Raw genomic sequence first — 27,691 nt, 5'->3', positions numbered from 1 at the left:
ACCTTCTCACAGTCCCCATTTATAGGTTTGCCTCTATACTTCAAATATTGTTATGTTAGTTGAAAAACAAACTATGCTCATTTTCATTATCAGATGTTATCGTCATTTTATATTTTATCGTTTTTTTATGTTTGAGCTTGTGAATTTATTTTAATTCAATCAACCTGTCTTGGAACAACAGAGTGGTATATTCCCATCCCCACTGAAATGAAAGAAATAAAAAATAAACCTGTACTGAGATTCATGGTGCTAGTTCCACAAACTGCAGCATCACTGATACAGAACATGACTCAGCTACTTGGACTAAGATTGTTTTCATCTGTTTTATTAACCCAGTTACAACATACTTTTTCATATCAAGAGTAAAATCATAGAAGGATAAAAGCACATGAAGAGACAATCAAACAAATATACTGTCTAATCACAATCTCTATGAAGAGCTACATGCTAAGTCTGAACACAGGGAAATCACTTTCAGTCAAAATTCAATGCAAATTGACACGTTTGTTGTGTATGTGCTGGCGAACACAACAGCAGACAACTATAATACCACACAAACACACACAATGCAACACAGAGCAGCTGATGGAGCTATGGTAGCTGCAAACACATACATTCCTCTCAACAGCACTCTTCCTGTCTTTTTTACATGTAACAACTTTTGAAATGTAATACTACAAGTTCAAGCTCTCTGTTCATGCACTGAACAAACACCTTCCTCCTGCTGCTGCTCGTAGAAGCTAACGTTAAAGTCACATCAAGTTTTCAAGGAAACACATGCAGCTGTGGGAATTTAGAAAGCAAAGGAACACAGGAGGAATTATTTACAACAGCAGTAGGGTGCACTACAACACTGACAGTACCCTGGATGGGACAGAGTTGTGGCACACTGACACACGCTTAGCTACCTACTGTTCTAGTGAAACTAGACATGAGCGAAAACAGAGCATAAGTGTGCATATGAGCAGTGGGACAGTGTGTGTGTGTTTCAGTCAAAGTCTCTGTTGACTAGGACCAGTGGAGCCACCAGAGTCCACACATAGAGGGCGATGCAGATCCAGCTGGACGAAATCTTCACCCACACTGACGGCCACTTGCTGGTCATAGCCTCATAGTTGGAGTCGGGGCTGCAGGACAGACAGACACGTCAGCTGACAGAAAGAAGCATGAACAGGGAAAGAACGGTGGATGTAAACTGTTGTATTCTTTGTGGGGTTTGTGGAGCTGCTGTGACAAAATAATGCAAGGAGAATTTGAGATTGCCTGACTATTAAAGGTCTTCCTGACATATACTGAAATTGAAATTTGATTTGCAATAAATCATTAATAAATCATAAATCAAGTCAAGCATCAGCTGTTACAGATTTAGATGAAGCCTTACCACATGGGAAATCACTACACTGTTTTTTATTTTATTTGCTGTTATATTTTATAATAGTAAATATTTTATTTTATTTTATTTTAATTACTTTGCAATTTGTTGTTTGCACTGTTTCAAATTACAATTTAGATTTTGTAAATGATTGATTGTTCAGCCCTACCCACAGCTACCCACTGTATGTGTTATTGTGTTGATTGTGCTCTTGTCTTCAATTATGTATAGTTACTTTCCCTTCAGCGCCAAGCACAGGGCAGCACCTGCAAACCTACCTGTACCAGTTTGTGAGCGTCATCATGATGTAGAGTGAAGCCAGGAAGAGCATAAAGTGGAAGAAGGAGTAGGAGTAGGTAACTCCATCCTTCTCATTGTCCACAGCTCTGTTGAGGCCTCCGCTCTCCTCAAAGCTGTCGCTCTGTGGCCCGTCCTCAATCAGAGCTGACTCATCAGTGGTCAGAGTCAGTTTGTTCACCTGAGTGTTGGAGGAGTTACGGATACTAAAGCACAAGATTCACAGAGAGAACAGAGAGAAAGGACAAGAAGAACAGAGAAGAGCGGTGAATAATGGAGTAGAACAGAGAGAAGAACGAAGAAGTGTGGTGAAAACAGAGAACAGAATGAACAGAGAGAAGAACAAAGAAGACCGGAATGAACAGAGAGAACAGAATGAACAAAGAAGAACAGAGAGAACAACATTATGAACAGAGAGAACAGAATGAACAAAGAAGAACAGAATGAACAGAGAAGAACAGAATGAACAGAGAGAACAGAATGAACATGGAAGAACAAAGAACAGAATGAACAGGGAAGAACAAAGAAGAACGGAATGAACAGGGAGAAGAACAAAGAAGAGCGGTGAAGAATGGAGAAGAACAAAGAACCAAGAAGAGCGGTGAAAACAGAACAAAATGAACAAAGAACAGAATGAACAGAGAGAACAGAATGAACAGAGAAGAACAGAGAAGAACAGAATGAACAGATAGAAGAACAGAATGAATAGAGAGAAGAACAGAATGAACAGAGAGAACAGAATGAATAGAGAGAAGAATGAACAGAGAAGAACAGAATGAACAGATAGAAGAACAGAATGAACAGAGAGAGAAGAGAAGAACAGAGCAGAATAAACAAAGAACAGAATGAACAGAGAGAAAAGAACAGAATAAACAAAGAACAGAATGAACAGAGAGAAGAACAGAATAAACAAAGAACAGAATGAACAGAGAGAAGAACAGAATGAACAGAGAAGAACAGAATGAACAGAGAAGAACAGAATAAACAAAGAACAGAATGAACAGAGAGAAGAACAGAATGAACAGAGAGAAGAACAGAATAAACAAAGAACAGAATGAACAGAGAGAAGAACAGAATGAACAGAGAGAAGAACAGAACGAACAGAGAGATTAGTGATTTCCTGCACACATTTATGTCTATGTCTATGCTTACGTGTTTATGTTTATGTCAACACATGTCCTCACCTGGAGTACAGGACACACATTAGGAAAAGGATCAATCCCACAATGCCCTGGGCATCCCACCACTGTACCACCTGGTCCTGACCTGCAGGTCTGGTACTGTTCAGCCCAATAATACCCAGAAGGCTCGGGTTACATTTCCTGTCTGTGAGAGAAAGAAAGAGTCTCGTTACAGGTGGATGAGTGACACCAGTGTACACAGGTATCAGAAAGATTTTTCATTAAACTCATGGATGGTACTGTGTCTCAGGGCTCTTTAAGTCACTGAAATCAATCTCAGCCATCTGTGATAATTAGTTTGCCAGGTGAGCCCAATTAACTGAAAACCACTGAAGAAGGGCGTTCCACATTAGACGATTCAATTTAGATGGAGTTGGTGTGAATACAGCCTACAAATCATGTTTCCAGGAGAGCGCATGTCAGGGGGGCAGAGACCCCCTTGGCTCCTGCGTAGTTTGCACCATGGTTACTTTCTTTGCACCATGGTTACTTTCTTTGATATAAGCGCTTTTGTGATAAGTAAGTTAGTTAGATAATAGTTAGATAATTAAACTATGTTTTATCACTTTGATCCATATTCTCATCTTTAGTTTCTCTCTCATGCATTTGTCCCCGTCAAGTTACAGCTGAATAAATATCAAATCAAATGTAACATAATGGTAGGACTGCAGCATTTCAACATCCATTAATGAAATGAAAGTCTGTTAAATGATGAATGAGTGGAATACACTGTATAAAATGTAATAGTGTTAATTTATTGACTAGTCTCATCATATAAATGTCATTGGTCGTTAATATTTTTGCTCAACTGGATTAAAATGGAGGCAGTGCTCTTTGTTTACCCGTTGCCGTTGCCATGGTGAATCGTAGTATCAGAGCTCCATTGATGATGGCTTTTTTCATTCCCAATGCACACACTTAACTAATGCTGATCAGCTGTTCTGAAACCGAAAACTCAACAGCTCAGAGTTGGTCAACCAAGAGTTAACCTGGAGTTAAGGTTTTAACTCTAGGTTCATGACATAACCTCTTTTCAGACCAGATTTTCTGTAAAATGAGCAGATAATGGTTCAGACATTTTTCAAAATGTGATGCTCATCAAGTAACACAGGAGGAGATTGTCTGAGTTAAAGTTATATTTCCTGGAAAATCCAGACAAGAGACTTGCCACTTACTATCACTTAGTGAGAATTATACAGAGAAAATCAGACCAGGACATTGTGGAAAATGTCCAGAGCAACCATTGCAGACATTTGTGTTCTCACCTACAGTCCCCCTCTAAACAAATTCACCAAAATGTCTGGAATTTTTTACAGCTTTTAACTGTCATCTCTTTGTTGAAATCATCTTCATGCCTGGATAGCCATCAATAAATAAAGAATACAATGAGATACAGTGAGAGTCTGGAAAGGGGGAGGAAGCTTGCTGCTGATTTTAAGTAAATCAAAAAGTATGTTTTCATTTAACATTAGATTCTGACTGACATTGTGATTTAAGTTGAAAGTGATTGGTATTTATACTATTATATGCTACTGATTAAAGCAAATTTGAGTAAATAAATGTAAATGCTGGATAAAAATGTTTGTTGTTTTTTGTTAAATCTTGCAAACACAAAATCATTATAAAATCAAACAAAACTATAACTGATATATAGTTCGCTGTTCGGCTTGATTCTTGTGTCAGATGTCGTACTCATGACTCTTCCAGTGACGACACTCCAAACAGTGGCCGGCAGTCTGTATCATACATAGTATTGCCTCAGCACGCTTGGAACCTCACCAGAGCAGGTACCGAAAAAAGCACCAGGTACTATTGCTAATGGAAATGCAAAATAACCATGTCGTGCACGTACAGTTTTTTAAAATATTAACTAAAGTAATATAAGTAATTTTAAAATGTTTAGTAGCACTGACAACTCATAAGGCTGTATCTGGAGTGTAAACACAAACTCTGGGAGTTGTGTCGTGATTTCGGTTTTGATATGCATATCGTTACAGTAAATGGTTATGTATAATTCATGTATCAGGCCAACACACCCAGGTGGAAACACAAGTCAGATCTGAGTGTATGGCACAATATAAGACCAGGTAACTATCTGGTAAATCTCTTTATAACCTGATGTCTTTATAAATACTGGTTGGTTTACTGTGTGAAACACACTGTTTGACCGTGTGGTCCGATCAGACTCACAGTATTTCAGTGTTTTGACTGTCACTATGCCTAGTGATGCACGATATGAAAAATGTCAACCGATAACCGATAAATTAATATAATCTGAATATAATCTGCCGTTTGTGCATGATGCAGTGCACAAACTGATGTTTTAGTAGCTCTGGCCTATAACAACAAACAAGTTTTGGCTCTTCAAGTGTTTATTTTTTTCATGTTATCACACTAAAATATGTGGTCATTTGCCGTAAATAACAATAACAGTAAGATATTTGTGAAGTTAAATATTTTTTAAATATAAAATGATATGCATTGACATGTCAACCTCAATTACAAAAAATCGAATGAAATAAATAGTCATATTATCATAAATAAAAACAAAGTACCTCCTCAAAAATAAAGTGAATCATCAACAGAAATCGACTGACTGTGGGATTACAGAAATATATAATTAAAAAAAAATCTATATTATAGTTCAAAATAAGAAATCAAAATTATTTCGACTTATTATTATTATTATTGTTGTTATAGAGGGCAGGGAGGGACACATCCGAGAAGAAGTGATGAATTTAATTAATTAATTAATTAAATTAAATGTTTAATTAATTGATTAATTAATTAATTAATTAATCAATTAATTACACATAATTTTGGCCCTTTCGGTCCTCCGTTGTTTTAGCTTTAGCACCACTAACTGTTACCGAGGCTGCTTCGTATTCTTTCAGTACCGCTTCGCCATGATGACGATTTTTCAGGTGAGCTATAAGATTTGTTGTGTTAAAAGTCTTCTTTCCTCCTCATCCTCACTGAACAGCTTTTGCAAGCAGAGATACTGTTATTATCTTCTGACACGGAGGAAAAACAACCACACTGGTCTTGACATAGTCATCATTAATCAGGCAGTGACGGGCCAGGCTTGGGTCCCGCTAGTAAGGCGCGATAGATGGCGTAACCATCGTGTCAAAACAACTTCCCCAATTTCATTAATTTATCTTATTTATTTAAATGTACCTCGTGCATCCCTAGCTATGCCCCTTAACATTTTAGTGCCATTTCACTGACCTACCTGAATGCATGAAAACCATATACTTACCAGGCTCATTAGTCATGGCCGACCAGGTCAGATACATGGTGTAGAGCGTGACGAGCGAGGACTGCAACAGACCAGACCTCGGCTGAGACTCCTTCATCCAGAGAAGAACAGCCATTAGCAGGAACATCACTCACTCAGCTTTACACAATGTGATGAGATACAGACCTGGATCTGAGGCAGGATGGACATGATGGAGGCTGAAATGCAGAGCAGCATGTTGATGCTAATGAAGACCTTGTTCTCGGTGCAGCCATCAGAGTGAGTGTAGTAGATGTAGAACATGACCAGAGACACCAGGGACAGCAGGTAGTTCACAGCAGTGACTGACAGCAGAGCTGTGAACACACACAGCACACATAAATAAATATGTATAATATGTTCCAGCTGTTTTTCATGTATATTTGTGAAGTGCATTTTGTCTTTCAAGTTATTACATTGCTTATTCAAAAAACATCATAAAGTGTGCTACACAAATGAAGACGGCATCTTACCCAGTCAAGGTCCTGCACTCTGGTGGACACTTAACGAGTGCAGGTTCAAAAACCAGATCCGTCTGGCGAAAGCCTACCTCTGCATCCCTGTCACATCCGTGCCAGCAGAGACTTTTCTCTGCCACATCATTAATAGTAATAAATAGTAGTAGTAAAAGTAATTATGATTCTATGTTTGTTCTGTGTAGGCCTGGTCTATGTCAAGCAATGCAGCAGTAGGTCCCTGCTTACCAGCCACTGTGTAGACAAAGCAGACCTGCACAGAGGACGATCACGGTGTGGCCCAGCGATGCCGACGCCGAACTGCAGGACTGCTTTGAGTGCACAGACTGGCATGTCTTCAGGGAAGCAGCAACATTGATCTGGAGGAGTACACATCAGCTGTCCTGGGCTACATCAGCAAGTGCGTGGAGGACGTCACTACCACCAGGACAGTGACAACGTTCTCAAACCAGAAACCCTGGCTCAACAAAGAGGTCCGGTTAGGTCAAGGTTAGGGATGCAGCTTTCGGGTCAGGAGATGCACTGGCTCTCAGGGCAGCCAGGAGGGAGCTGATCGCAGGGGTCAAGAGGGCAAAATCCACCTATGCCCAGAAGGTCCAGGATCACTTCTCCTCCAATGACCCACGGAGCATGTGGAGGGGCATAAAATGCATCACGGAGATGCACAGTGCCCCCGGGACCCCTCTCTGCCAGATGCTCTGAACAGCTTCTACGCTTGCTTTGAGAATCCCAGAAGCTCTACCAGCACCAGACTCACCCCAACACCAGGTGATGCACCCCTCAGGGTGACCCTGGGTGAGGAATATCCTCAGGAGGATCAACCCCCGCAAAGCCACTGGTCCCGATAACATCCCTGGGCGGGCGCTGAAAGGCTGTGCTGACCAGCTGTCGGAGGTGTTCACAGACATCTTCAACACCTCCCTCAGGCAGTCAGTTGTTCCCACCTGTCTGAAGACTGCCACCATCATCCCCATCCCCAAAGGCTCCACAGTGACAGGCCTGAATGACTATCGGCCAGTAGCTCTCACCCACATCAAGGACAGCATCGACATCACTGTGGACCCCCACCAATATGCATACAGGAAAAACAGATCCACAGAGGACGCCATCTCTTCTGTGGTCCACACAGCCCTCACTCACCTGGAGAGCAAAGACTCCTATGTCCGCCTGCTCTTCCTCGACTTCACATCTGCTTTCAACACCATCATATTACAGACCCTGATCCATAAACTCTTTTCACTCGGATTGAGCCCCCCCCTCTGCAACTGGGTCCTGGACTTCCTGACAGAGAGGCCACAGTCAGTGAGGATCCACGACATCTCCTCCACCTCCATCACCCTCAGCACTGGCTCCCCCCAGGGCTGCGTGCTGAGCCCTCTTCTGTTCACCCTGCTCACTCATGACTGCTCACCTAAACATCCGAGCTGTCACACTGTGAAGTTTGCTGATGACACAGCAGTGGTTGGACGCATCAGCAACAACGATGAGTCCAGCTACAGGCGGGAAGTGGAACACCTGGAGGGTTGGTGCAGGGAAACAACCTCTGCATCAACACAAAGAAAACAAAGGAGATGACTGCGGACTTCAGTGAGGAGCAGACATCCCCCCCATTCTCCCCTGCACATCGGAGGAACAGCGGTGGAAGTGGTCTCCAGCTTCAGGTACCTGGGCGTGCATCTCAAGGACGACCTCACCTGGAGCAGCAACACTTCCAGCCTGGTCCGGAAGGCACACCAGCACCTCTGTTTAGTGGAGAGTGTCCTGTGCTCCTGCATCACTGTGTGGCACGGCAGCTGCTCTGCCGCAGAGAAGAAGGCTCTGCAGAGAGTGGTGAAAGCTGCACAGAGAACCGTGGGCAGCAGCCTCCCCACCATCACGGACATCTTCACCTCCAGATGCAGGAAAAGGGCCACCTGCATCATGAGAGATCCCACTCACCCAGCACACACCCTGTTCACCCCCCTCCCCTCAGGCAGGAGACTACGGAGCATCAAGAGCAGGACTACGAGACTGAGGAACAGCTTCTACCCTGGAGCTGTCAGATTCCTGAACTCTCTTTAGCCCCCATAGCCTTGCTGCCCCCACCCCCCACGGACTGTACTTTGCACATGCCCCCAGTACCGTACACCACCCTTGCACAAAATTCTTTTGCACAGCACCTTACCTCCAGAGGTTTAAACTTTTTTTAAATTATATTTTGTTAAGTTAAACTGTTGGTTCTTCTTTATTCTTCTTCTTATTTGCTGGGCCGACCGGGTTCTGGAGAGACTGATTTTCGTTCTGACCTCATGTCTAATGTGTGTTGGTATGACAATAAAGAAATCTTGAATCTTGAACAGACAAACCAGCCAGTGTGTGGGTTTCCCCTTTTTGTAGAAGTAGCTTATGACACCAATGAATAATAACCGTGTCACCATACCTGCATACCAGCAGCGAGAGTTGCCCTCCTCCATCTTTTCCACCCAAGACTCATTCCAGGAATGTGCAAAGTCGATGAGAAGAACCAGTTGGATGAGGATGAAGCAGAAGGCTCCAGCCATGCCCATGTAGAACCACACTAGAGTAGAGTAACACAGTTTCATTTACTTCACTACCACATAAACCACCACTAACAGCGGACTGAATTGAAAATAATACAACATCAATTCTGGAATCAGAACAATAATACTAAAAAAATATTATTGAAGTTAGTTGAATTTTTTGAGCACAGATACTTGACAGTTACATTTTATCTATGAGGCAAAAACAAAGGACAGGAATACTTGCCAGTGGTGAAGGGACCTTCTGAGATGAAAAAAGATCCAATGGTGATGGCAGCAGCTGCAGCGAACTTAAAGAACCAGAACCTGATCAAAAGATAAAAATGTGTAACAATGAGTCAACACATTTCCATGCAGTGTAGTCGTACAACATTGCCATTTAATTGGACTACTGTCCTATGCCCCCTTTCAGTTGTTAGTTGTAGCATGTGTAGTGCCATTCTGAGTCTTCTGTCCATCCATGAACTTAAAAATATTCATCACAGTGTATAAATTCAGTCTCCTCATGGATCCTAGAATTTTTCTTGCTGTTTTCATCTTCATATCGGCTCCTCTTTCTATTGTTTCCAGGTCAAAGGCGAGGGGCAGGAACTGTGGAACATGTACAGAGCACCCCTGCCAACTTGACTCCAAGTGAACATAGTATATGATAATAATATAGTATAGTAACAGTAAATTTAATAGTTACATAGTAAGCGTTACTCAGAGTTAGTGAAATTTGCTTAAGTATCCTGTAAATGTCTACCCAACCTCAGCTGATGAGCAAAAAACTGATCATTAACAACCTTGATTACAGACTCCTCAGTCATGATTTATTAAAGTGATTCTCAAAATGATGCATAAACTCCTCTGACTTTAAGAGATTTTATTTGATGTGTGCTGTCTGTGACAGACGCATGTTTCTTTTTTAAGTGTGTGGGAATAGGGGGTACAAGGCTAAATTGTCTGAAGGAGTACGGTTCAAAGGGTAGTTTCACACCGATTTAGTAAACCAAGACGACGGATTGATGAGTGGGTGTACAGATGCTCACCCATTGTGCAATGTGGCTCTGGGGTCCTGGCTGCTCCTGACTTTGATCATGAGCAGGGAGAAGAGCAGGAAGAACATGGCCATGCCAAAGCAGACACGATAAACAGCCTTGTACCCCACCAGCACATCGCAGTTCACATGACCCTCCACACCAGGAATAGACGATCCCACGCCTCCTTCACAGAAACCTGGAATCTACAGCAGCACATTAAGGACATTCATCATGAGTGGAACGGTTAGGTTTGGTAAAGTACGGTACATATTTTTTTACCTTTACATGAGGAATAGTACCAAAACCACCAGCCTCAACCGTTCAATTATTTGGTACCCTTCCCTTGCGGTACTAGAGTAAAATGGTACAGTATGGTCAGGGTGGCTCCACCCAAAACAATTAGATGATTGGGTGAAAAACGTCACCCCCTTGTGATGGGTGTAAATATCCCATGGAAGTCACGGGAAGCACTATTTTATACAAAGCTTGAAGTCTTGCTGAGACAAAATGAACATGAAAAAAAGAGCTGCTTGATATTCTCGGTTGTTGTCTATTGTGTTATCATCGGTTGTGTTGCATTCGATGTCCTCACGCTACATGGCCATCAGGCACAGCCCACACTCTGCCTACCAAGTAACGGCACTAACCGTTCTCAGTCAAAACACAAGCCTGACTCAGGGCTTTACCGTTCCAAACCGTACAGTAAAACAAGCTTTCAGATTTTTTAGCTTCTACATTTTAGGTACATTTTGTAGTATTCCTGGGATATATGAGCAAAAATCGAATTTACTATCCATATAATGAACACCTGTGTTATGTAATAGCTGTATACTTCATTACTTTATTATCTGCAAGATAACACAGCTTGGTGTCCAAGGAAGCAGGGCTCAAACTGGAAAGCCTTAGAGCAGGGGATTCAAACTCATTTTGCCTGCATGAGATAGAGTCTCGGTGAGGCTGGGCCGCATCAAGTACTCAAAAAAAGAAAAAAAGTACAACAGTACAGTCTTCTCAATCTCCATTAATAAGCTAATAATACACAACTTGCATGAATATTTGCAACTAAACAACATTTTATTTTGAAAAATGACCGGATTCTCTCCATTACATCCGTCTATGACTCACTCTTGACGCATGTTATGACACTTGGCTCCTGTCTTCGTGACATTACCGCAATCCCACAGTCAGTCGAACTTCCCACTAACGGACCATTAACTCTGTTGAACACCGCGGTTATATCCTGGTTGCAGTGAGTGTTGACTTGACTGACATCTTCTCCCTAGCACATGCGGCTGGAGAGACTGCAGCTCTATGGGCGTGGTGGGCGACGGAGAGAGACATGGAGTAGTCAGGCCTATTCCTGCGTTTCATCCAAGAGTGGGCTTCTCATCCCTCCACATGATGCTGTCAGATAGGCCTCGCAGTAACGTTTGCGGACGGTGAGCGCTGATGGCGCAGAGACTCATGGGAGTGAGTTCTTGTGTGTTAATAAAACTGTTGTTGTGATGTGTTTCAGTTTGATGTGTGGTGTGCATGTTCTGAGTGTTGTTATCGTGCCCTGCTGTGTTCTGTGGATGTTTGGTGTTGAATTGGCAGAGTGATTTTGTGGTGTTTCAGCGTGTGGTGGGGCGGGTGATGATGTCCATCAAATGTTTGTGTCTCAGGTTGCTGGCAAAGTTACGGACCTTCTCACTGCTAAGAATAGCGCGAGATCCGTGTGAAAACTAAAGATCTTTCTTGCCATAGTGTTCTCTCAGGTAAATCAACTTTTGCGATGTTATCAATTATCACCAAAACGGGTAGATTTGTGGTCATATCCGCACATGCCATTGAGAATTCCTCTTACTCATGCGTGAGTTGTTTTGGTTCTTGTGATATAGATATGTGTGTGTGTGTGTGTGTATCTGCTGTTTTGAATCAGCAGCTGCTCCAGTCTGTTCTGTGTTCCCACATTTCTGTGTTCATAAAAGTCAACATGAGTATAATATTCTTGTCTATTACTGTCGCACACCGGGGTAAAAGTCTCTTGTCAATGAGTTTCCATGAGATACGTGTGTGTCAATAAAGTTTCAATAAAAGTAAACGTCATCACGTTTTCAGACGAGATCTCTTCTGCGACCCAATCAGTGTTGAGTAGGCATGTCGTGTAGTTGGGGGGGGTGTCATGTAGTGGTTCTGCAGGTCTGCAGTTAGACCTACTTGGCTGTAGAGACCGCAGAGACAAGTCTGAGCACGGATAATTTTACATGTTGAGAATGGAGGACCATACTTATTTTGCTGCTGAAAAAGGAACACCAGTACCCGACCGTACGTCACCAAAGAAAAGGAAATGCGGCACTGAAAAACGTGTTCGCGGCTGACGCCGGGAGATAACAGGAGTAATCGCAGTAACATCGCTTTTACTGAGTCACTGATGAGGGGCACACGTTTACAAACTGACGCTGACGTTGCGTGTTTTCTGGTCAGGTAATTTTTTCGTGTGAACAGCAGCTACTTCCTTGTTCTACTGTACTATCTGAATGGTGGGTGGTGCCGAGTGCTTAAGCCTCATTACCGCCACCTACAGTGTTGGTAAATGAACATAATAAAATACGTTTAATAATCAGAATCAGAATCACCTTTATTGTCATTATACAGTGTACAACGAGATTAAAGGACAGCTCTTGTAGTGCAAGTGAAGAGATAAGAGTAGAAGAAGAACAGATTGGGAGAGTTACTTAGTGTTAAGCACTCTTATTGCACTTGGATAAAAGGTGTTTGCAAACCTAGAGGTGTGGGCCTGGATGGACCTGTACCTCTTTCCTGAGGGCAACAGTGAGAACAGGCTGTGCCCAGGGTGTGAGCTGTCACAGGTGATGCCGGTGCCTCTGCGCAGACACCTGGTGTTGTAGATGTCTGACAGAGAGGACAGCTGCACTCCTATGGTGCCCTGTGCTGACTTTCTGACTCTTTCCAGAGCCTTCTTGTCAGCCTGAGAGCTGCTCCTGAACCACACCAAGATGTTGTGGGTGAGGATGCTCTCCACAGAGCACCTGTAGAAGGACAGCAGCAGGTCCTGGGATACGTTGACCCTTCTCAGTGACCTCAAAAAGTACAGGCGCTGCTGTGCCTTTTTCACAAGGGCATTGGTGTTAGTCCCCCATGTGAGGTCCTGAGAAATGTACGTTCCCAGAAACCTGAAGTCACTGACCCTCTCCACCAGGTCTCCCCCAATGAGAAGAGGAGCAAGAACCTCCTTCCCTCTCCTGAAGTCCAGCACCAATTCCTTTGTTTTTAAGGAGTTGAGTGCCAGGTTATTGAGGGAGCACCAGGCAGCAAGGTTCAGGACCTCCTCCCTGTAGGCTGTCTCGTCGCCGTTTTCAATCAGCCCCACCACAGTGGTGTCATCCGCAAATTTCATGAGGACGTTGCTGCTGTGGATTGGTGCGCAGTCATGGGTGTACAGGGTGTACATTATTGGACTGAGCACACAGCCCTGGGGAGCCCAGGTACTCACAGACAGGATTGAGGACTGGTGGTCCCCTAGCCTGACTGACTGCAGGCGGTCAGTGAGAAAGTCTCTGATACATCTGCAGGTGTGCTCACCGATTCCCAGACCGTGCAACTTGGACAGCAGTCTGCTCGGAACAAGTGTGTTGAAAGCAGAACTGAAGTCCACAAACAGCATCCTCGCGTAACTGCCAGAGTGTTCAAGGTGTTTACACACTGTGTGGAGGGCTGTGTTGATGGCGTCCCCTGTGGACCTGTTGGCTCTGTACGCGAATTGGTGCTGTGATCGAGGTCCGGAGTCAACAGGGATTTTATGTACCTCAGAACCAGTCTCTCAAAGCACTTCATCACAGTTGAAGCATCCGAAGCAGTTGAAGCATCACAGTTGTGAGAGCCACAGGTCTGTAGTCATTCAGGCCACTGACCGACGTCCCCTTGGGGATGAGTACAATGGTGGCGGTTTTCAGGCAGCTGGGGACTGTGCAAGCAGCCAGCGAGAGGTTAAAAATGGTGGTGAAAACCCTTGCTACCTGGTCTGCACAGCCCCTCAGTACCCTCCCCTGGACGCCATCAGGACCAGCAGCCTTAGATATGTTCACACTCCGGAGCACCTTCCTTCCTCCTCCCTCCTCCGTTGTCACTGTGAGGGCCAGGCTGTTAGCGGGCAGCAGTGTGGGGGCATTCTCCTCCTCACTGACCTCGAACCTCGCGAAAAACTGATTCAGCTCCTCTGCAAGATCAGTGCTGGTGCTAGTGGTGGGAGCACTGGAGCTGTTCATGTTTACGAGGTCCCGGATGCCCTGCCAAACACGTCTGGGGTTCCCCTCTGCGAAGTGCCCCTCAATTTTCCTGGCGTAAGCTGCTTTCGCCCGCTTAATGCCCCTTCTCAGGTTGGCTCTATATGAACTGTACAGCTCCTTGTTACCAGACCTGAACGCAGAGTCCCTGTCCCTCAGCAGCTGTTTCACCTCACAGTTCATCCACTGTTTTTCTATTTGTATAATGTCTGATGAGCTTCTCCTCTGTGACATTATACGTGCACGTTTTAGACAGACAGACAGACGACTTTATTGATCCCTTTGGGAGGTTCATTACATTACATTACATGTCATTTAGCAGACGCTTATCCAAAGCGATAAGAGCTAGAAGTAAGTAAGAGCTTCAAGTAGAACAAACTATGAAGTGCTAGTCATAAGTGCGATGTACAAGTTTTTTTTTTTGTCGTCTTAGTCGAGGGAGAGTCGGAAGAAATGTGTTTTTAGTCGGTGTTGGAAGATGTGGAGGCTTTCAGCTGTCCGGATGTCGATGGGGAGATCGTTCCACCATTTGGGAGCGAGGACAGTGAACAGTCTCGAGTTCTGCGAGTGCCTCTGCGATCCTCTCAGTGAGGGGGCAGCGAGCCGGTTTGTCGATGCAGAGCGGAGTGGGCGGGCTGGGGTGTAGGTTTTGATCATGTCCTGGATGTAGGCTGGACCGGATCCGTTTGTAGCATGGAACTTGCATGCCGATTTTCTTCGACCCTTCTCATCAGGAGACGCTCCTGTCGAGGTGTTAACTTCCGTGGACGACCTGGACGTCTCTGTGAGATGGTTGCAGTTCCATCTTTTTTAAATTTTTGTACCACTTTTGCTACAGTATTCTGACTGATAAGTAAAGCTTTGCTTATCTTCTTGTAGCCTTCACCTTTGCACTGTCTCACAGAGACGTCCAGGTCGTCCACGGAAGTTAACACCTCGACAGGAGCGTCTCCTGATGAGAAGGGTCGAAGAAAATCGGCATGCAAGTTCACTGCAGTTATCCAAGGAGGTAGAAAGCCAAACTGGTGTGACTATTTCCCGTGACACTATACGGCGTACACTGCAGAGGAATGGCATGCATGGGTGCCGTCCCCGACGGAAGCCTCTCCTAACGCCCAGGCACAAAAAAGCCCGCCTAGAGTTTGCCAGGGCCCATGCTGACAAAGATGAAGACTACTGGGATTCTGTACTTTGGAGTGATGAGACCAAGATAAATGTTTTTGGAACTGATGGCTTCAAAACTGTATGGCGTCGCAAAGGTGAGGAATTCAAAGAAAAATGCATGGTGCCTACAGTGAAACATGGTGGTGGCAGTGTCCTTATGTGGGGCTGCATGAGTGCTGCTGGTGTCGGGGAGCTGCGTTTCATTGATGGCATCATGAATTCACAGATGTATTGCTCTATACTGAAAGAAAGGATGCTACCATCACTCCATGCCCTTGGTCGTCGTGCACTTTTCCAACATGACAATGATCCTAAACATACATCTAAGGCCACTGTTGGATTTCTGAAGAAGAACAGGGTAAAAGTGATTCAGTGGCCAAGTATGTCTCCTGATCTGAACCCAATTGAACACTTATGGGGAATTCTGAAGAGACAAGTTGAGGATCACTCTCCATCCAGCATGCAGTCTCTAAAAGAGATAATTCTTGAAGAATGGAAAAAGATTGATGTGACAAAATGTTTCCAACTTGTTCATTCCATGCCTAGAAGACTTGGTGCTGTCATTAAAAATCATGGAGGCCATACAAAGTACTAGATTTAGTAGTTTTGTTGAGGGGTGTACTCATTTTCGCATCGCCCTTATTTGAGTAAAACTGAAAAATGTATAATCTAAGTTATGTTATTGACCTTACTTTCATGTTGTAAGTTTAACAGAAAATTGTTTTTGTTTTCATTGAGATATTGTTTAAAATTGTACTTTTCAATGGGGGTGTACTCATTTACGCTGAGCACTGTATATGTATATATATATATATATATATATATATATATATATATATATATATATATACATACATACATATATGCACATACATACACACACACATACACACACACACACACACACACACACACACACACACACACAGGTACACACACACCTACAGTTACCCTGTATTGCCCAGGGTTTTATTGCACTGTCTATAAGGTTTTATTGCACATGTTATTATGTTGTTATTGCTGTGTTTATTGCACATTTCAGTGAGTTGTGATTATGGACATATGTTTGTTTAGTTCGTACTGTTTGTTTTGTTTGCCCTCCTCCCCCCAGTGAGGAGTTGTACAGTTTGATGGCCTGGGGGACAAACGAGTCCCCCAGCCTGTTGGTCCTGTACTTTGGGAGGAGCAGCCTGTTGCTGAGGCTTCTGTGGCTCCTCTGGCTGCTGATGACGGTGTGCAGAGGGTGGCTGGCATTGTCCAGGATGCTCAGTAGTTTGTCCACAGTTTTTCTCTCTGCCACTGTCACCAGAGGATCCAGCCTCATTCCTACCACAGAGCCGGCCCGCCTGATGAGTTTTTGTAGTCTGTGGAAGTCTGCCTTAGTTGTGCTCCCGCCCCAGCACACCACAGCGTAGGAGAGAACACTGGCAACCACAGACTGGTAGAACATCCACAGGAGCTTCTTGCAGATGTTAAACGAGCGTAGCCTCCTCAGGAAGTACAACCTGCTCTGGGCCTTCTTGTACAGATGCCTTGAGTTGCTTGTCCAGTCCAGCTTGTTGTCCAGCCACAGCCCAAGATATTTGTAGGTCTGAACGACCTCCACCTCCTCTGCTCCTATTAGAACTGGTCTCAAACTGGGTCTGTCCCTCCTGAAGTCGATGACCAGTTCCTTGGTCTTTGAGGTGTTGAGCTGCAGGTTGTTAATGTGGCACCAGACAACAAAGTTCCTCACCAGGCTCCTATATTCCTCTTCCTCTTCATTGTCTCTGATACACCCCATGATGGCCGTGTCGTCTGCAAACTTCTGGATGTGACACGTTGCAGAGTTGTAGCAGAAGTCCGCAGTGTACAGAGTGCAGAGGATGGGAGACAGCACAGTCCCCTGAGGAGCTCCGATGTTGCTGACCACAGTGTCAGACGTGATGTCCTTCAGCCTGACATACTGTGGTCTATCTGTGAGGTAGCTGGAAATCCAAGCAACCAGGCAGGGGTCCACTTGCATTCTGGTGAGTTTTTCTTTTAGTACAAGGGGCTGGATGGTGTTGAAGGCACTCGAAAAGTCCAAAAAGAGGATCCTGACTGTGCCACTTCCCTTGTCCAGATGCGAGTGGCCTTGGGTTTAGGAGGTAGAGAATGGCATCCTGGGGGGAGGAAGATGGGGAAGATGTGGGTGGGGGGAGACTTTGAATGCGGCCTTGATGTTGCTATAAACGTTATCCAGCACGTTACGACCTCTCGTTGCACATGTAACATGCTGGTAAAACTTAGGGAGCACAGTTCTTAAATCCACATGGTTAAAGTCTCCAGTTATAATGAAGATACATCCGGGTGAGCAGCTAGCAAGACCCTGCTAGCTGTGTTAGCATTAGCACCCGGCGGTGTGTATATGGCCGTAACCATAACAACCGTGTGCTCTTGGGCCAGATAGAAGGGACGACATCTGAGTGTTAAGTACTCCAAATAAGGGGAACAGTGTGTTTCTGTCACTGTAGCATTGGTACACCTGTTGTTGGAGTAGATGATCAGTCCTCCTCCTCTGCTTTTCCCCATGTCGCGTGTCCGGTTGGCTCGATGTGCTGTGCGTCCTGCTAGCATGATAGCCTCGTTAGCTACCCCAGAGTGAAGCCAGGTCTCCGTCACGGTGATGATGCAGCTGTCCTGTACGGTTTTCTGCGCCTCGATGGTGGCCGATAGCTCGTCAAACTTGTTGTTCAGTGACCTGGTGTTCGTGAGGAAAATGCTGGGTAGCGCTGGTCTGTGCGGGTCTCTTCGTAGCCGAGCTTGGATGCCAAATCGTGGCGGTTCCTACTATACTAGAAATTCTACACGACGGTACTACCGTGGATTACTACACTACCGGTGCCAGTTTCCGCTACATAGCGGCCGCCTCTCTACTCCTGGCGTCTCACTGTAGGCTATACTCCATTGTAAACAAAACCGAACTACACGATGGAAGATGGAACTGCTAAGCTGGTCACTGAATGCGTTCGACAAAGTGTTCTCAACAAGAAATCCAGGTTCTGGTGAACCTAATTGCCCAGTTGGGACGTACATGTCAGGCTACATTCGGGACGGATGGGATAAGTGGAAAGTCATGTGCCTTGCTGCACTGGATGTAGAGGATGTCGAGGATGTGTACATATTCACATTCATGATGATCGGAATGCTCTCTCTCTCAGAATGATCTGAGAAAGACCAACAGTGAGAGGACCAGGGAATGGAGCGAAATGGAGGTGGAAAGCGCAATAACAAAGAAAGTCATGGTTGGGCTGCGCTCCGACGTCTCCGCAATCCTCGAGCACATGAAAAGAATGGAGAAGAAAAGCGAGGCGAATCCTACAGATGAAATAGATGACTAAAGTGAAAAAAAATAATAATAAAACAAAATAAATAATATGATGCATTGCCCTCTATTGATTTGATTATTTGTGACTTTTGGGAAGTTAAATATGCCAGGCAACAAGTCAAGAATGTCACGCGCGACAGAACATCATGGACACATGAATAAACACACATGGAGTTGACTGTCTAGAGCTAGACCATATCTCTGAGTGCTATCGGATGCTGAAACATGTTTTCTTTGTCAAAATGTCGTAAAAAAAAAAAGAAAAAAAAGAGAGGAAACGAAATGTATGATGACAATGGGGGCGGGACTAGTTAAGCTTTGCTTCTCCCGCATTCCCTTTCGGTTATGTATATTGTGTGAACTGCACTGTTATGTGATGAGTGATCTAAATGTCATGACCGAAATAAATAAATAAATAAATAAATGTGGAATACCAGGTTAGTAGGCCCTGTATATTTTCTCATTGGCTAATATTAGGGTATATGCTTCGTGTAGAGGCTGTGGAATGAAGAGTCAAAGGATGTCAAAGTATAAAGTACATAGAAAAGCCATAAAAATATAGTTTTCACAGGGAATCAGTTCCTGTTTATTGTATTTTGTTCTCAATGGTTTATTATGTTGGAAAAGAAGCATTATCGTCAAATAGATTTTTTTAAAAGACAGTGGATTTGTTATCATAAGCTGATTATTTATATTAGTTAAACATAAATTAATGTGCAAAGGAAACTGAAATGATTATTTAATTTCAACCATATAAATTCTAACTTCATTTATTTTTATTACTTGTATGCTTTTGTTCATTTACTCTTGTTGACCCAGTTATTAACTAAAACCATTAGGACCATAAGGCTAATTCATGTTATGTATTTCCCACCCCTTATTTCAGAGAGAGCCATCCAACCCAAAAGGGAAGCAACCCATGGCCAAGACCATACCTGAAAAGTATGAGCAACAAAGAAAATATCAGCCAACTTCAAAGGAAGCCACAACATTGAACAGAGCAGTGGCTGAATTCATATGTTTGGACCAAATTCAAATATACACAGTGGAAAGTTGGGCTTTAAGGAATTGGTGAAGACATTAAATTGTAAATATGAGCTTCCTGGGAGAAATTTCTTTATGTATAAAGAAATACCCAGGCTTTACACAGAAACCAGAGAGGCAGTTAAGGAGCAGCTGGCAGGACCCAACAAGTATTTCTCCTGTACTACTGATCTGTGGACCAGCAGGGCCATGGATGCCTACATGACCATCACTGTGCAGATCTTAACAGAGAGCTGGGAGATGGATGCATGGTGCTTGGGGTGCTCTGAGATGAACAGTGACCACAATGCTGAAAACCTACTGGAAGTCCTAGATGAAACGATGAAAAACTGGTATATGAACAAAAACAAGATGTCAGCTGTCACTACTGACAATGCATCAAACAACATAAAAGCCTTTTCACAAAGATACACCTGGATACCATGTTTTGAACATAATCTCGATTTGGCCACTGACAAAGCGCTGGCTGTCGACAGGGTGTCCTCCGCCTTATCCAGACTATGGAAAACTGTCTCTGCTTTTTCCAGGTCACCAAAGATGTCCAGGCTACTGCTAGAAAAACAGACGGACTTGGGTCTACCTCAGAAAAAGCTGCTTCATGTGATAATCTCTTTACAGTCACAGTGTAAGGTCTGTTATCAGTCAGACTGTAATCTCTTTACAGTCACAGTGTAAGGTCTGTTATCAGTCAGATTGTAATCTCTTTACAGTAACAGTGTAAGGTCTGTTATCAGTCAGACTGAAATCTTTTTACAGTCACAGTGTAAGGTCTGTTATCAGTCAGACTGTAATCTCTTTACAGTCACAGTGTAGGGTCTGTTATCAGTCAGACTGTGTACAGTCACAGTGTAAGGTCTGTTATCAGTCGGACTATAATCTCTTTACTGTCACAGTGTAAGGTCTGTTATAAGTCAGACTGTAATTTCTTTACACAGTGTAGGTTCTCTTACAATCACAGTGTAAGACTGTAATCTCTTTACAGACTGTAATCTCTTTACAGTCACAGTGGAAGGTCTGTTATCAGTCAGACTGTAATCTCTTTACAGTAACAGTGTAAGGTCTGTTATCAGTCAGACTGTAATCTCTTTGCAGTCACAGTGTAAGGTCTGTTATCAGTCAGACTGTAATCTCTTTACAGTCACAGTGTAAGGTCTGTTATCAGTCAGACTGTAATCTCTTTACAGTCAAAGTGTATTGAATTAAAATGTTTGCAGTTTCAGAATGCTGTAGAAGAAAACCCCCAGCAGATACAGTGTGTATGTCCAAAAAGAAGAGATGACCTAAACCTTTGTCCCTGAGCTACAAGCAAGGACCATAAAGAGGATGCAATGTTGAATTCCCTGCGCCCTCCACCTTAGCTCCACCTTGTCCCTATAAAATGCGAGAGTACAGGCGAGGCAGGAAGAGGGGTATTATGTCAACGCGGAGGGACAAGTGTGCTGTTGGTGGCAGCACAGTGGAGCACAGTGTTTTACACAAACTTCCAGCCTCAGAGGATTTTATATATGAAGCTAATGTGCCGGATAAAGTCAGCAAACTTGTGTTTGTGTGTTCGCACCACTTCACATCAGAGTGCGGCCAGCGGTCGCTGTATTTAGTCAGCGAACGTATTTCACCGACGTACAAACATACACATTTTAAAGAAAAGGTCACATAGAGCTCATAACTGACCATTCTGACAAGTCCTAATTAAAAATATTTGTTCAGTACATCCTTCATTACCGGAGCACAGACTCAGTCTGATACAGTCACATACAGCGGCAGTTTATGCAGCTCGCCGCTGGTGATCAGTGGTGCTGTCCCTAAGTGATTTTAACTGATTTACAGTTGGACAGTGTTTGGCTCCATCCTTATGTAGGACGTCTCTTCCTGTGACGGCACTCTCGCTGTTTTCCGTGCACGCTGCCATGTTGATATTGTCAGAGAACTAGTGGAGGGAGGGGGAGAGGAATGGAGTGGAGGGAACAGGAGCTGAGCAAGTGAGTGCAGTAAAAAGGACAAATCAGAAACCCCCTGAAAGAAGTGGGTGTGTGTTTGCCTGTGTCTCATTTGCATATAAAGGGACCATGCACAAAACCAAGCGTTCTAAAAGGGGCGGGTTTAGCAGGGTAATTGAACTGCTATGATGCTTCATCCTTATGGTATTTTGACCAAAGCATGTCACTGACATGTTCATTAGGACACCAGGGAACTATTTTAACTTGGGGAAATAGGGTATAATATGTCTCCTTTAAACTATTCCTTTTGATTTTAAGTGTGTGCTCTACGTTGACGGCCGTGAGTCTGTATTTTGTTTAGTTGCCAAACTCTGTCCTACATTTACTTAGAGGTGCTATTCCCAGTTTGGTGTTTTGGTTTGTTTCTGTATTTTGATTTTGGGAATAGTGGCCTCCTCCCTTGGTTTATTGTGACTGATTTATGTTAAATTTACCTACCGTATTAATAAAACAAACTAATTTTTGCCAAACCAATTCCATCTGGTTATTTATGTTATTTCCCCTTCCCCAACAAGCTAGGTTTGTAACAACCTTCAAGGCAGTGTTGTAGTTTTACATGGTTGGAACCTGGCCTCAGATTTTCCACTCCTGGTCTGTAGTCATGTCCCTACAGTTGCCACAAGAACACCAGTTTACCCCTGACACACCAGCAGAAGGTGGGTTACCATCCGCACATTGATGCATCATCAGGGCATCAAAAACTACACCTGGTTTTGTCTCCAGCAACTGAGTTAGATATCTGTGCTCCGCCAGTCATCTTCACCACAAGTGTATAGTTGGTACGGAAAGTATTCAGACCCCTTTAAATGTTTCACTCTTTGTTTCATTGCAGCCATTTGATAAAATCAAAAAAGTTCATTTTATTTCTCATTAATGTTCACTCAGCAGCCCATCTTGACAGAAAAAAAAGAAATGTAGAAATGTATGCAAATTTATTAAAAAAGAAAAACTGAAATATCTTATGGTCATTCAGAGCCTTTGCTGTGACACTCATATTTAGCTCACATGCTGTATTTCTTTTGATCCTCCTTGAGATGGTTCTGCTCCTTCATTGGAGTCCAGCTGTGTTTAATTAAACTGATTGGACTTGATTAGGAAAGGTACACACCTGTCTATATAAGACCTTACAGCTCACAGTGCATGTCAGAACAAATGAGAATCATGAGGTCAAAGGAACTGCCCAAGGAGCTCAGAGACAGAATTGTGGCAAGGAACAGATCAGCCCAAGGTTACAAAAGAATTTCTGCAGCACTCAAGGTTCCTAAGAGCACAGTGGCCTCCATAATCCTTAAATGGAAGACATTTGGGACGACCAGGACTCTACCTAGACCTGGCCGTCCAGCCAAACTGAGCAATCGTGGGAGAAGAGCCTTGGTGAGAGAGGTAAAGAAGAACCCAAAGATCACTGTGACTGAGCTCCAGAGATGCAGTAGGGAGATGGGAGAAAGTTCCACAAAGTCAACTATCACTGCAGCCCTCCACCAGTCGGGGCTTTATGGCAGAGTGGCCCGACAGAAGCCTCTCCTCAGTGCAAGACATATGAAAGCCCGCAGCGAGTTTGCCAAAAAACACATGAAGGACTCCCAGACTATGAGAAATAAGATTCTCTGGTCTGATGAGACCAAGATTGAACTTTTGGCGTTAATTGTGTGGAGAAAACCAAGCACTGCTCATCACCTGCCCAATACAATCCCAACAGTGAAACATGGTGGTGGCAGCATCATGCTATGGGGGTCAGCTGCAGGGCCAGGACGACTGGTTGCAATTGAATGAAAGATGAATGAGGCCAAGTACAGAGATATCCTGGAAGGAAACCTCTTCCAGAGTGCTCAGGACCTCAGACTGGGCTGAAGGTTCACCTTACAACAAGACAATGACCCTAAGCACACAGCTAAAATAACGAAGGAGTGGCTTCAGAACAACTCTGTGACCATTCTTGACAGGCCCAGCCAGAGCCCTGACCTAAACCAATTGAGCATCTCTGGAGAGACCTGAAAATGGCTGTCCACCAACATTCACCATCCAACCTGACAGAACAGGAGAGGATCTGCAAGGAAGAATGGCACAGGATCCCCAAATCCAGGTGTGAAAAACGTGTTGCATCATTCCCAAGAAGACTCATGGCTGTACTAGCTCAAAAGGAGCTTCTACTCAATACTGAGCAAAGGCTCTGAATACTTATGACCATGTGATATTACACTTTTTCTTTTTTAATACATTTGCAAAAATGTCTACATTTCTGTTTTTTTTCTGTCAAGATGTGGTGCTGAGTGTACATTAATGAGAAATAAAATGAACTTTTTTGATTTTAGAAAATGGCTGCAATGAAATAGTGAAAAATTTAAAAGGGTCTGAATATTTTCCGTACCCACTGTTTCAGCAAGGCCATTACACACCATTGCTGCAGTAAGACAGTAATTTTAAACTTCTTAAAATATCCTGAGGGTTATGGAACAAAAAAGTCAAGTGGTAGACCAGGAGTGTATATCATATAATCATTCAGCTAAAGTTACTCAGGCAACAACTGTTATAATGAGATAACACATCAAAGGGATATAGATTACACTGTCATGATGTGATAGAGATGCTAAACGGTATATAAACACATGTTGTATTTCTGTTGTTACTGAACAGACCAGGTAAGAAAATCTCAGTTAATCAGTACAAACCTGTGTTACTTGTCTTTAGTGTACGAGGAGCTTCTCTTCTCTTGAGTGACGTTTGCTCCCGTCTCGTCTGCTTCTCTCTATGTGGACATACTCCATCTCTCTCTCTCTCTCTTTACTGACCACGTACAGTAAAATGAAATTATCGCTACTTTTTTTTACAATTACGCTGATAACCGCTAGCCCAAATGCTAACAGGATATGAAAAAAATAACAATAAGTTTGGCTATTATACACGTTTATGATCTATACAATAACAATATACTCAAATAAACGTATAACGTGTTTATATGGGAACCTCATCTCTGCTTCATATTTAAAACTGAGTCATTTTGGTTTGTGGACAAAAAACATTTGAGAACATCATTTACTAGTTTGGGAAACACTGATCAACATTTTTTAATTTTTTCTGACATTTAATGGACCAAACAACTAATTGATTAATCAACAAAATAATGTACAGATTAACTGACTATGAAAATAATCGTTAGTTGTAGCAATAAACAGAACAGCAGAAGAATGTTCAAAGTAGCTCCCAAAGTGTCCCTTTATCACACTTTCATTAAAGTTTGAGTCTGGAGGTGCTGAAATGCTCGTAATAGCGGGCTCACTTTGAAATAATGCAAATGTTTCCCCAGGTCATTCAGTCTATGGAGACAGAAATTGCACGGGGTGTAAACATGATTGTTATCATTATCTGAATTGTTTTGTACGACGGAGTATTAGGGCCACATTGAGGGAAAAAAAATTCAAAGACTTTGAGAAAGTCTTAATTTAGGAGATTAAAGTCGTAAATTTACGAGAGTAAAATCGTGCATCTTTTCCGCACAAAGAACCAGGCTGACTTAGAGGACATGGCTGCTTTTGTGGTGGGTAAATAGCTTTAACTGCACCCAGCACACACACTGTTCACCCCCCTCCCCTCAGGCAGGAGACTACGGAGCATCAAGAGCAGGACTACGAGACTGAGAAACAGCTTCTACCCTGGAGCTGTCAGACTCCTGAACTCTCTGTAGCCCCAGCCCTGTTGTTGCCTCTTAATTCCCCACTCACCCCAAACGCACACCCTTACCCCATCGCAGGCCAGCCAACTTTACCAGCACCGCTCTTCTTCTTGCCCTTCTTACCCAGTTCCATTCTCCTAACTGCCCCAAATGTGTGTTGGTATGACAATAAAGAAATCTTGAATCTTGAATCTTGAACTGGTGCGCTGCAGGGGTATCGGTGCCATTCAGAGGGGTTTTGTGGTTTCTCTACTTTATCATGTTACGAATCCATATGACATAAGGCGTTAGGGTCTCTGCAGATGTACTGCTGGCGTTAGAGACGCTGTGCTCGCCAGACCTCGACTCCTTCTGGATCCGAAATCTTAATTATCAATCGGATTGTTTCTTGAGAAACCACAAAACACCTCTGAATGACAGCTTATGCATCCACGGATAACCCTGCAGTGGACCAGTTAAAGCCATTTCCCCCTCCACAAAAGCAGCCATTAACCTTTCAGTAAAGTCCTGATTCTTATGACAATGTGATGCTGATGTGCCAAAAGATCTCCTTGTATCTCCTTATTTGTGAAACCTATTCTTAAGTACAATTCCACGAAATCCTCATTTTAACAACTCTCCTCTTCTAAAACAACTTTATTCTCAAAGTCTGTGAAAAAATGTTTTCTCAATGTGGCCCTAATACTATTTTGACCATAAACTGTCATTAAATATAAAAGACATGTTGATCTAATCCTCAAAATAATGACATCTTCAAATGTCTTGGTTTGTCAACAAAGCAAAGATATTGTGTTTTTCTGGTTTCTCTGGTGTACGGCAGCAAAGAAAAACGAAAACAGTCACAATTAAGATTTAAATAGTTGGTGATTAACTGAGCAAATGATTAATCAGTAGTAGTGGTATTTCCCTCCATTTTCATTTTATAAAAACTCACATTCTGCTCCACTTATTATATTGCCTACCAACACCGGCCAGTGCCCACTGCCACCAGCCGGCCCCTCATTTTCCCTGAGAGGCAGGTCTTTTCCCCTCGCAGACATGTCATTGTCATTCTCAGTTTACTCTGCAGAGCAAGAACCTGTTAGCGTAACTGTTAGTAAAGACACTGTTTACATTCTGGGAATAAGGTCCCGTTCCTCCTACGCCTGGGTCTAAAAAGTGTGGAACTAGCATTGTAGTTTCACACCTTGGACCAAGGCTTGCATCATTTTGCATCACAAAAAAAAGAAGGAAGATATTTCTTGACTAGGGGAATTTTGCAGCTAATAATGAAGAGACAACAGGGCAGAAACACACACGCACGCTGTGTGTTGCTGTTGATGATGTGTGTAGTACCTTCTTGAGATGACCCTCCATACCAGGCATCAGCATGATGCAAGCTATTCCCACTCCCAGCAGCAGGAAGAAGGCGTAGATGAGACGAGTCACTGTGGAATTATTCCCACTGGGGCAGCAGCGACACAGCAGGCAGGGGGCGCTGCCGCACAGACACGGGATCTGCAAACACACGCGGGGAGAGAGTTGTTTACTAAGTGTGTGTGTGTGTTGCAACATCAAAATACCTAAACAGATTTAGCTGACACACGCAGGATCTAGTCACAGCGTGAGCATACTGCGTCACTCTATGTACACAGACTGTTCCAGACACACACACACACGCATGCACGCGCACATACGCAGCACTGTGTGTCTGTCTGAACACGTCGATAACAATGAGCACGCACGCACGCACGCACGCACACACACACACACACACAGAGAGAGAGCGAGCCGCGGCCCGTCCTCCGTGTAAGTGCGCAGTCATGGTCTGAGGGCAGACACAGTCACACACACACACACACACACACGGCATCTTTAGCATTGTTAGCAGCGTGTGTTGGTGAACTCACCCAGCTCGCCATGGAGCACAGTCCCAGAACAGCTCCCATGATCGCTGATGTTTGTCTTAATCTCCGTTCGTTCGGTCTGACTGTTGTCCTAGAAGATGGAGGACGCTTCGCTTTTCTTCCTCTT

General features: G+C 43.6%; 1 protein-coding gene across 1 annotated transcript; it reads right to left on the bottom strand.

Annotated features, from left to right (window-relative positions):
* Positions 1 to 304: 304 nt before the first annotated feature.
* On the bottom strand, positions 305 to 27,691 carry serinc1 (serine incorporator 1). Its single transcript, XM_044017775.1, has 10 exons — positions 27,568 to 27,691; positions 27,014 to 27,175; positions 10,178 to 10,371; positions 9,373 to 9,452; positions 9,026 to 9,163; positions 6,278 to 6,447; positions 6,113 to 6,203; positions 2,854 to 2,995; positions 1,651 to 1,875; positions 305 to 1,127 (listed from the first exon to the last, which is right to left on the bottom strand). The coding sequence occupies exons 1-10, from the start codon at positions 27,604 to 27,606 to the stop codon at positions 989 to 991; spliced, it is 1,380 nt and encodes a 459-aa protein (XP_043873710.1). The 5' UTR covers positions 27,607 to 27,691; the 3' UTR covers positions 305 to 988.

Source organism: Solea senegalensis, unplaced genomic scaffold, assembly GCF_019176455.1.
Source record: "Solea senegalensis isolate Sse05_10M unplaced genomic scaffold, IFAPA_SoseM_1 scf7180000015812, whole genome shotgun sequence".
Taxonomy (NCBI): Eukaryota; Metazoa; Chordata; class Actinopteri; order Pleuronectiformes; family Soleidae; genus Solea; species Solea senegalensis.
This window is presented reverse-complemented; position numbering and strand designations above follow the sequence as displayed.

Coding starts and splice junctions, on each gene's coding strand:
- serinc1 (XM_044017775.1), bottom strand. CDS start 27,606: ATGGGAGCTGTTCTGGGACTGTGCTCCATGGCGAGCTGG. Junction 9,164..9,372: donor AGAAGGTCCCTTCACCACTG/GCAAGTATTCCT, acceptor ACTCTACTCTAG/TGTGGTTCTACATGGGCATG. Junction 6,448..9,025: donor CTCTCGCTGCTGGTATGCAG/GTATGGTGACAC, acceptor GTGTGTTCACAG/CTCTGCTGTCAGTCACTGCT.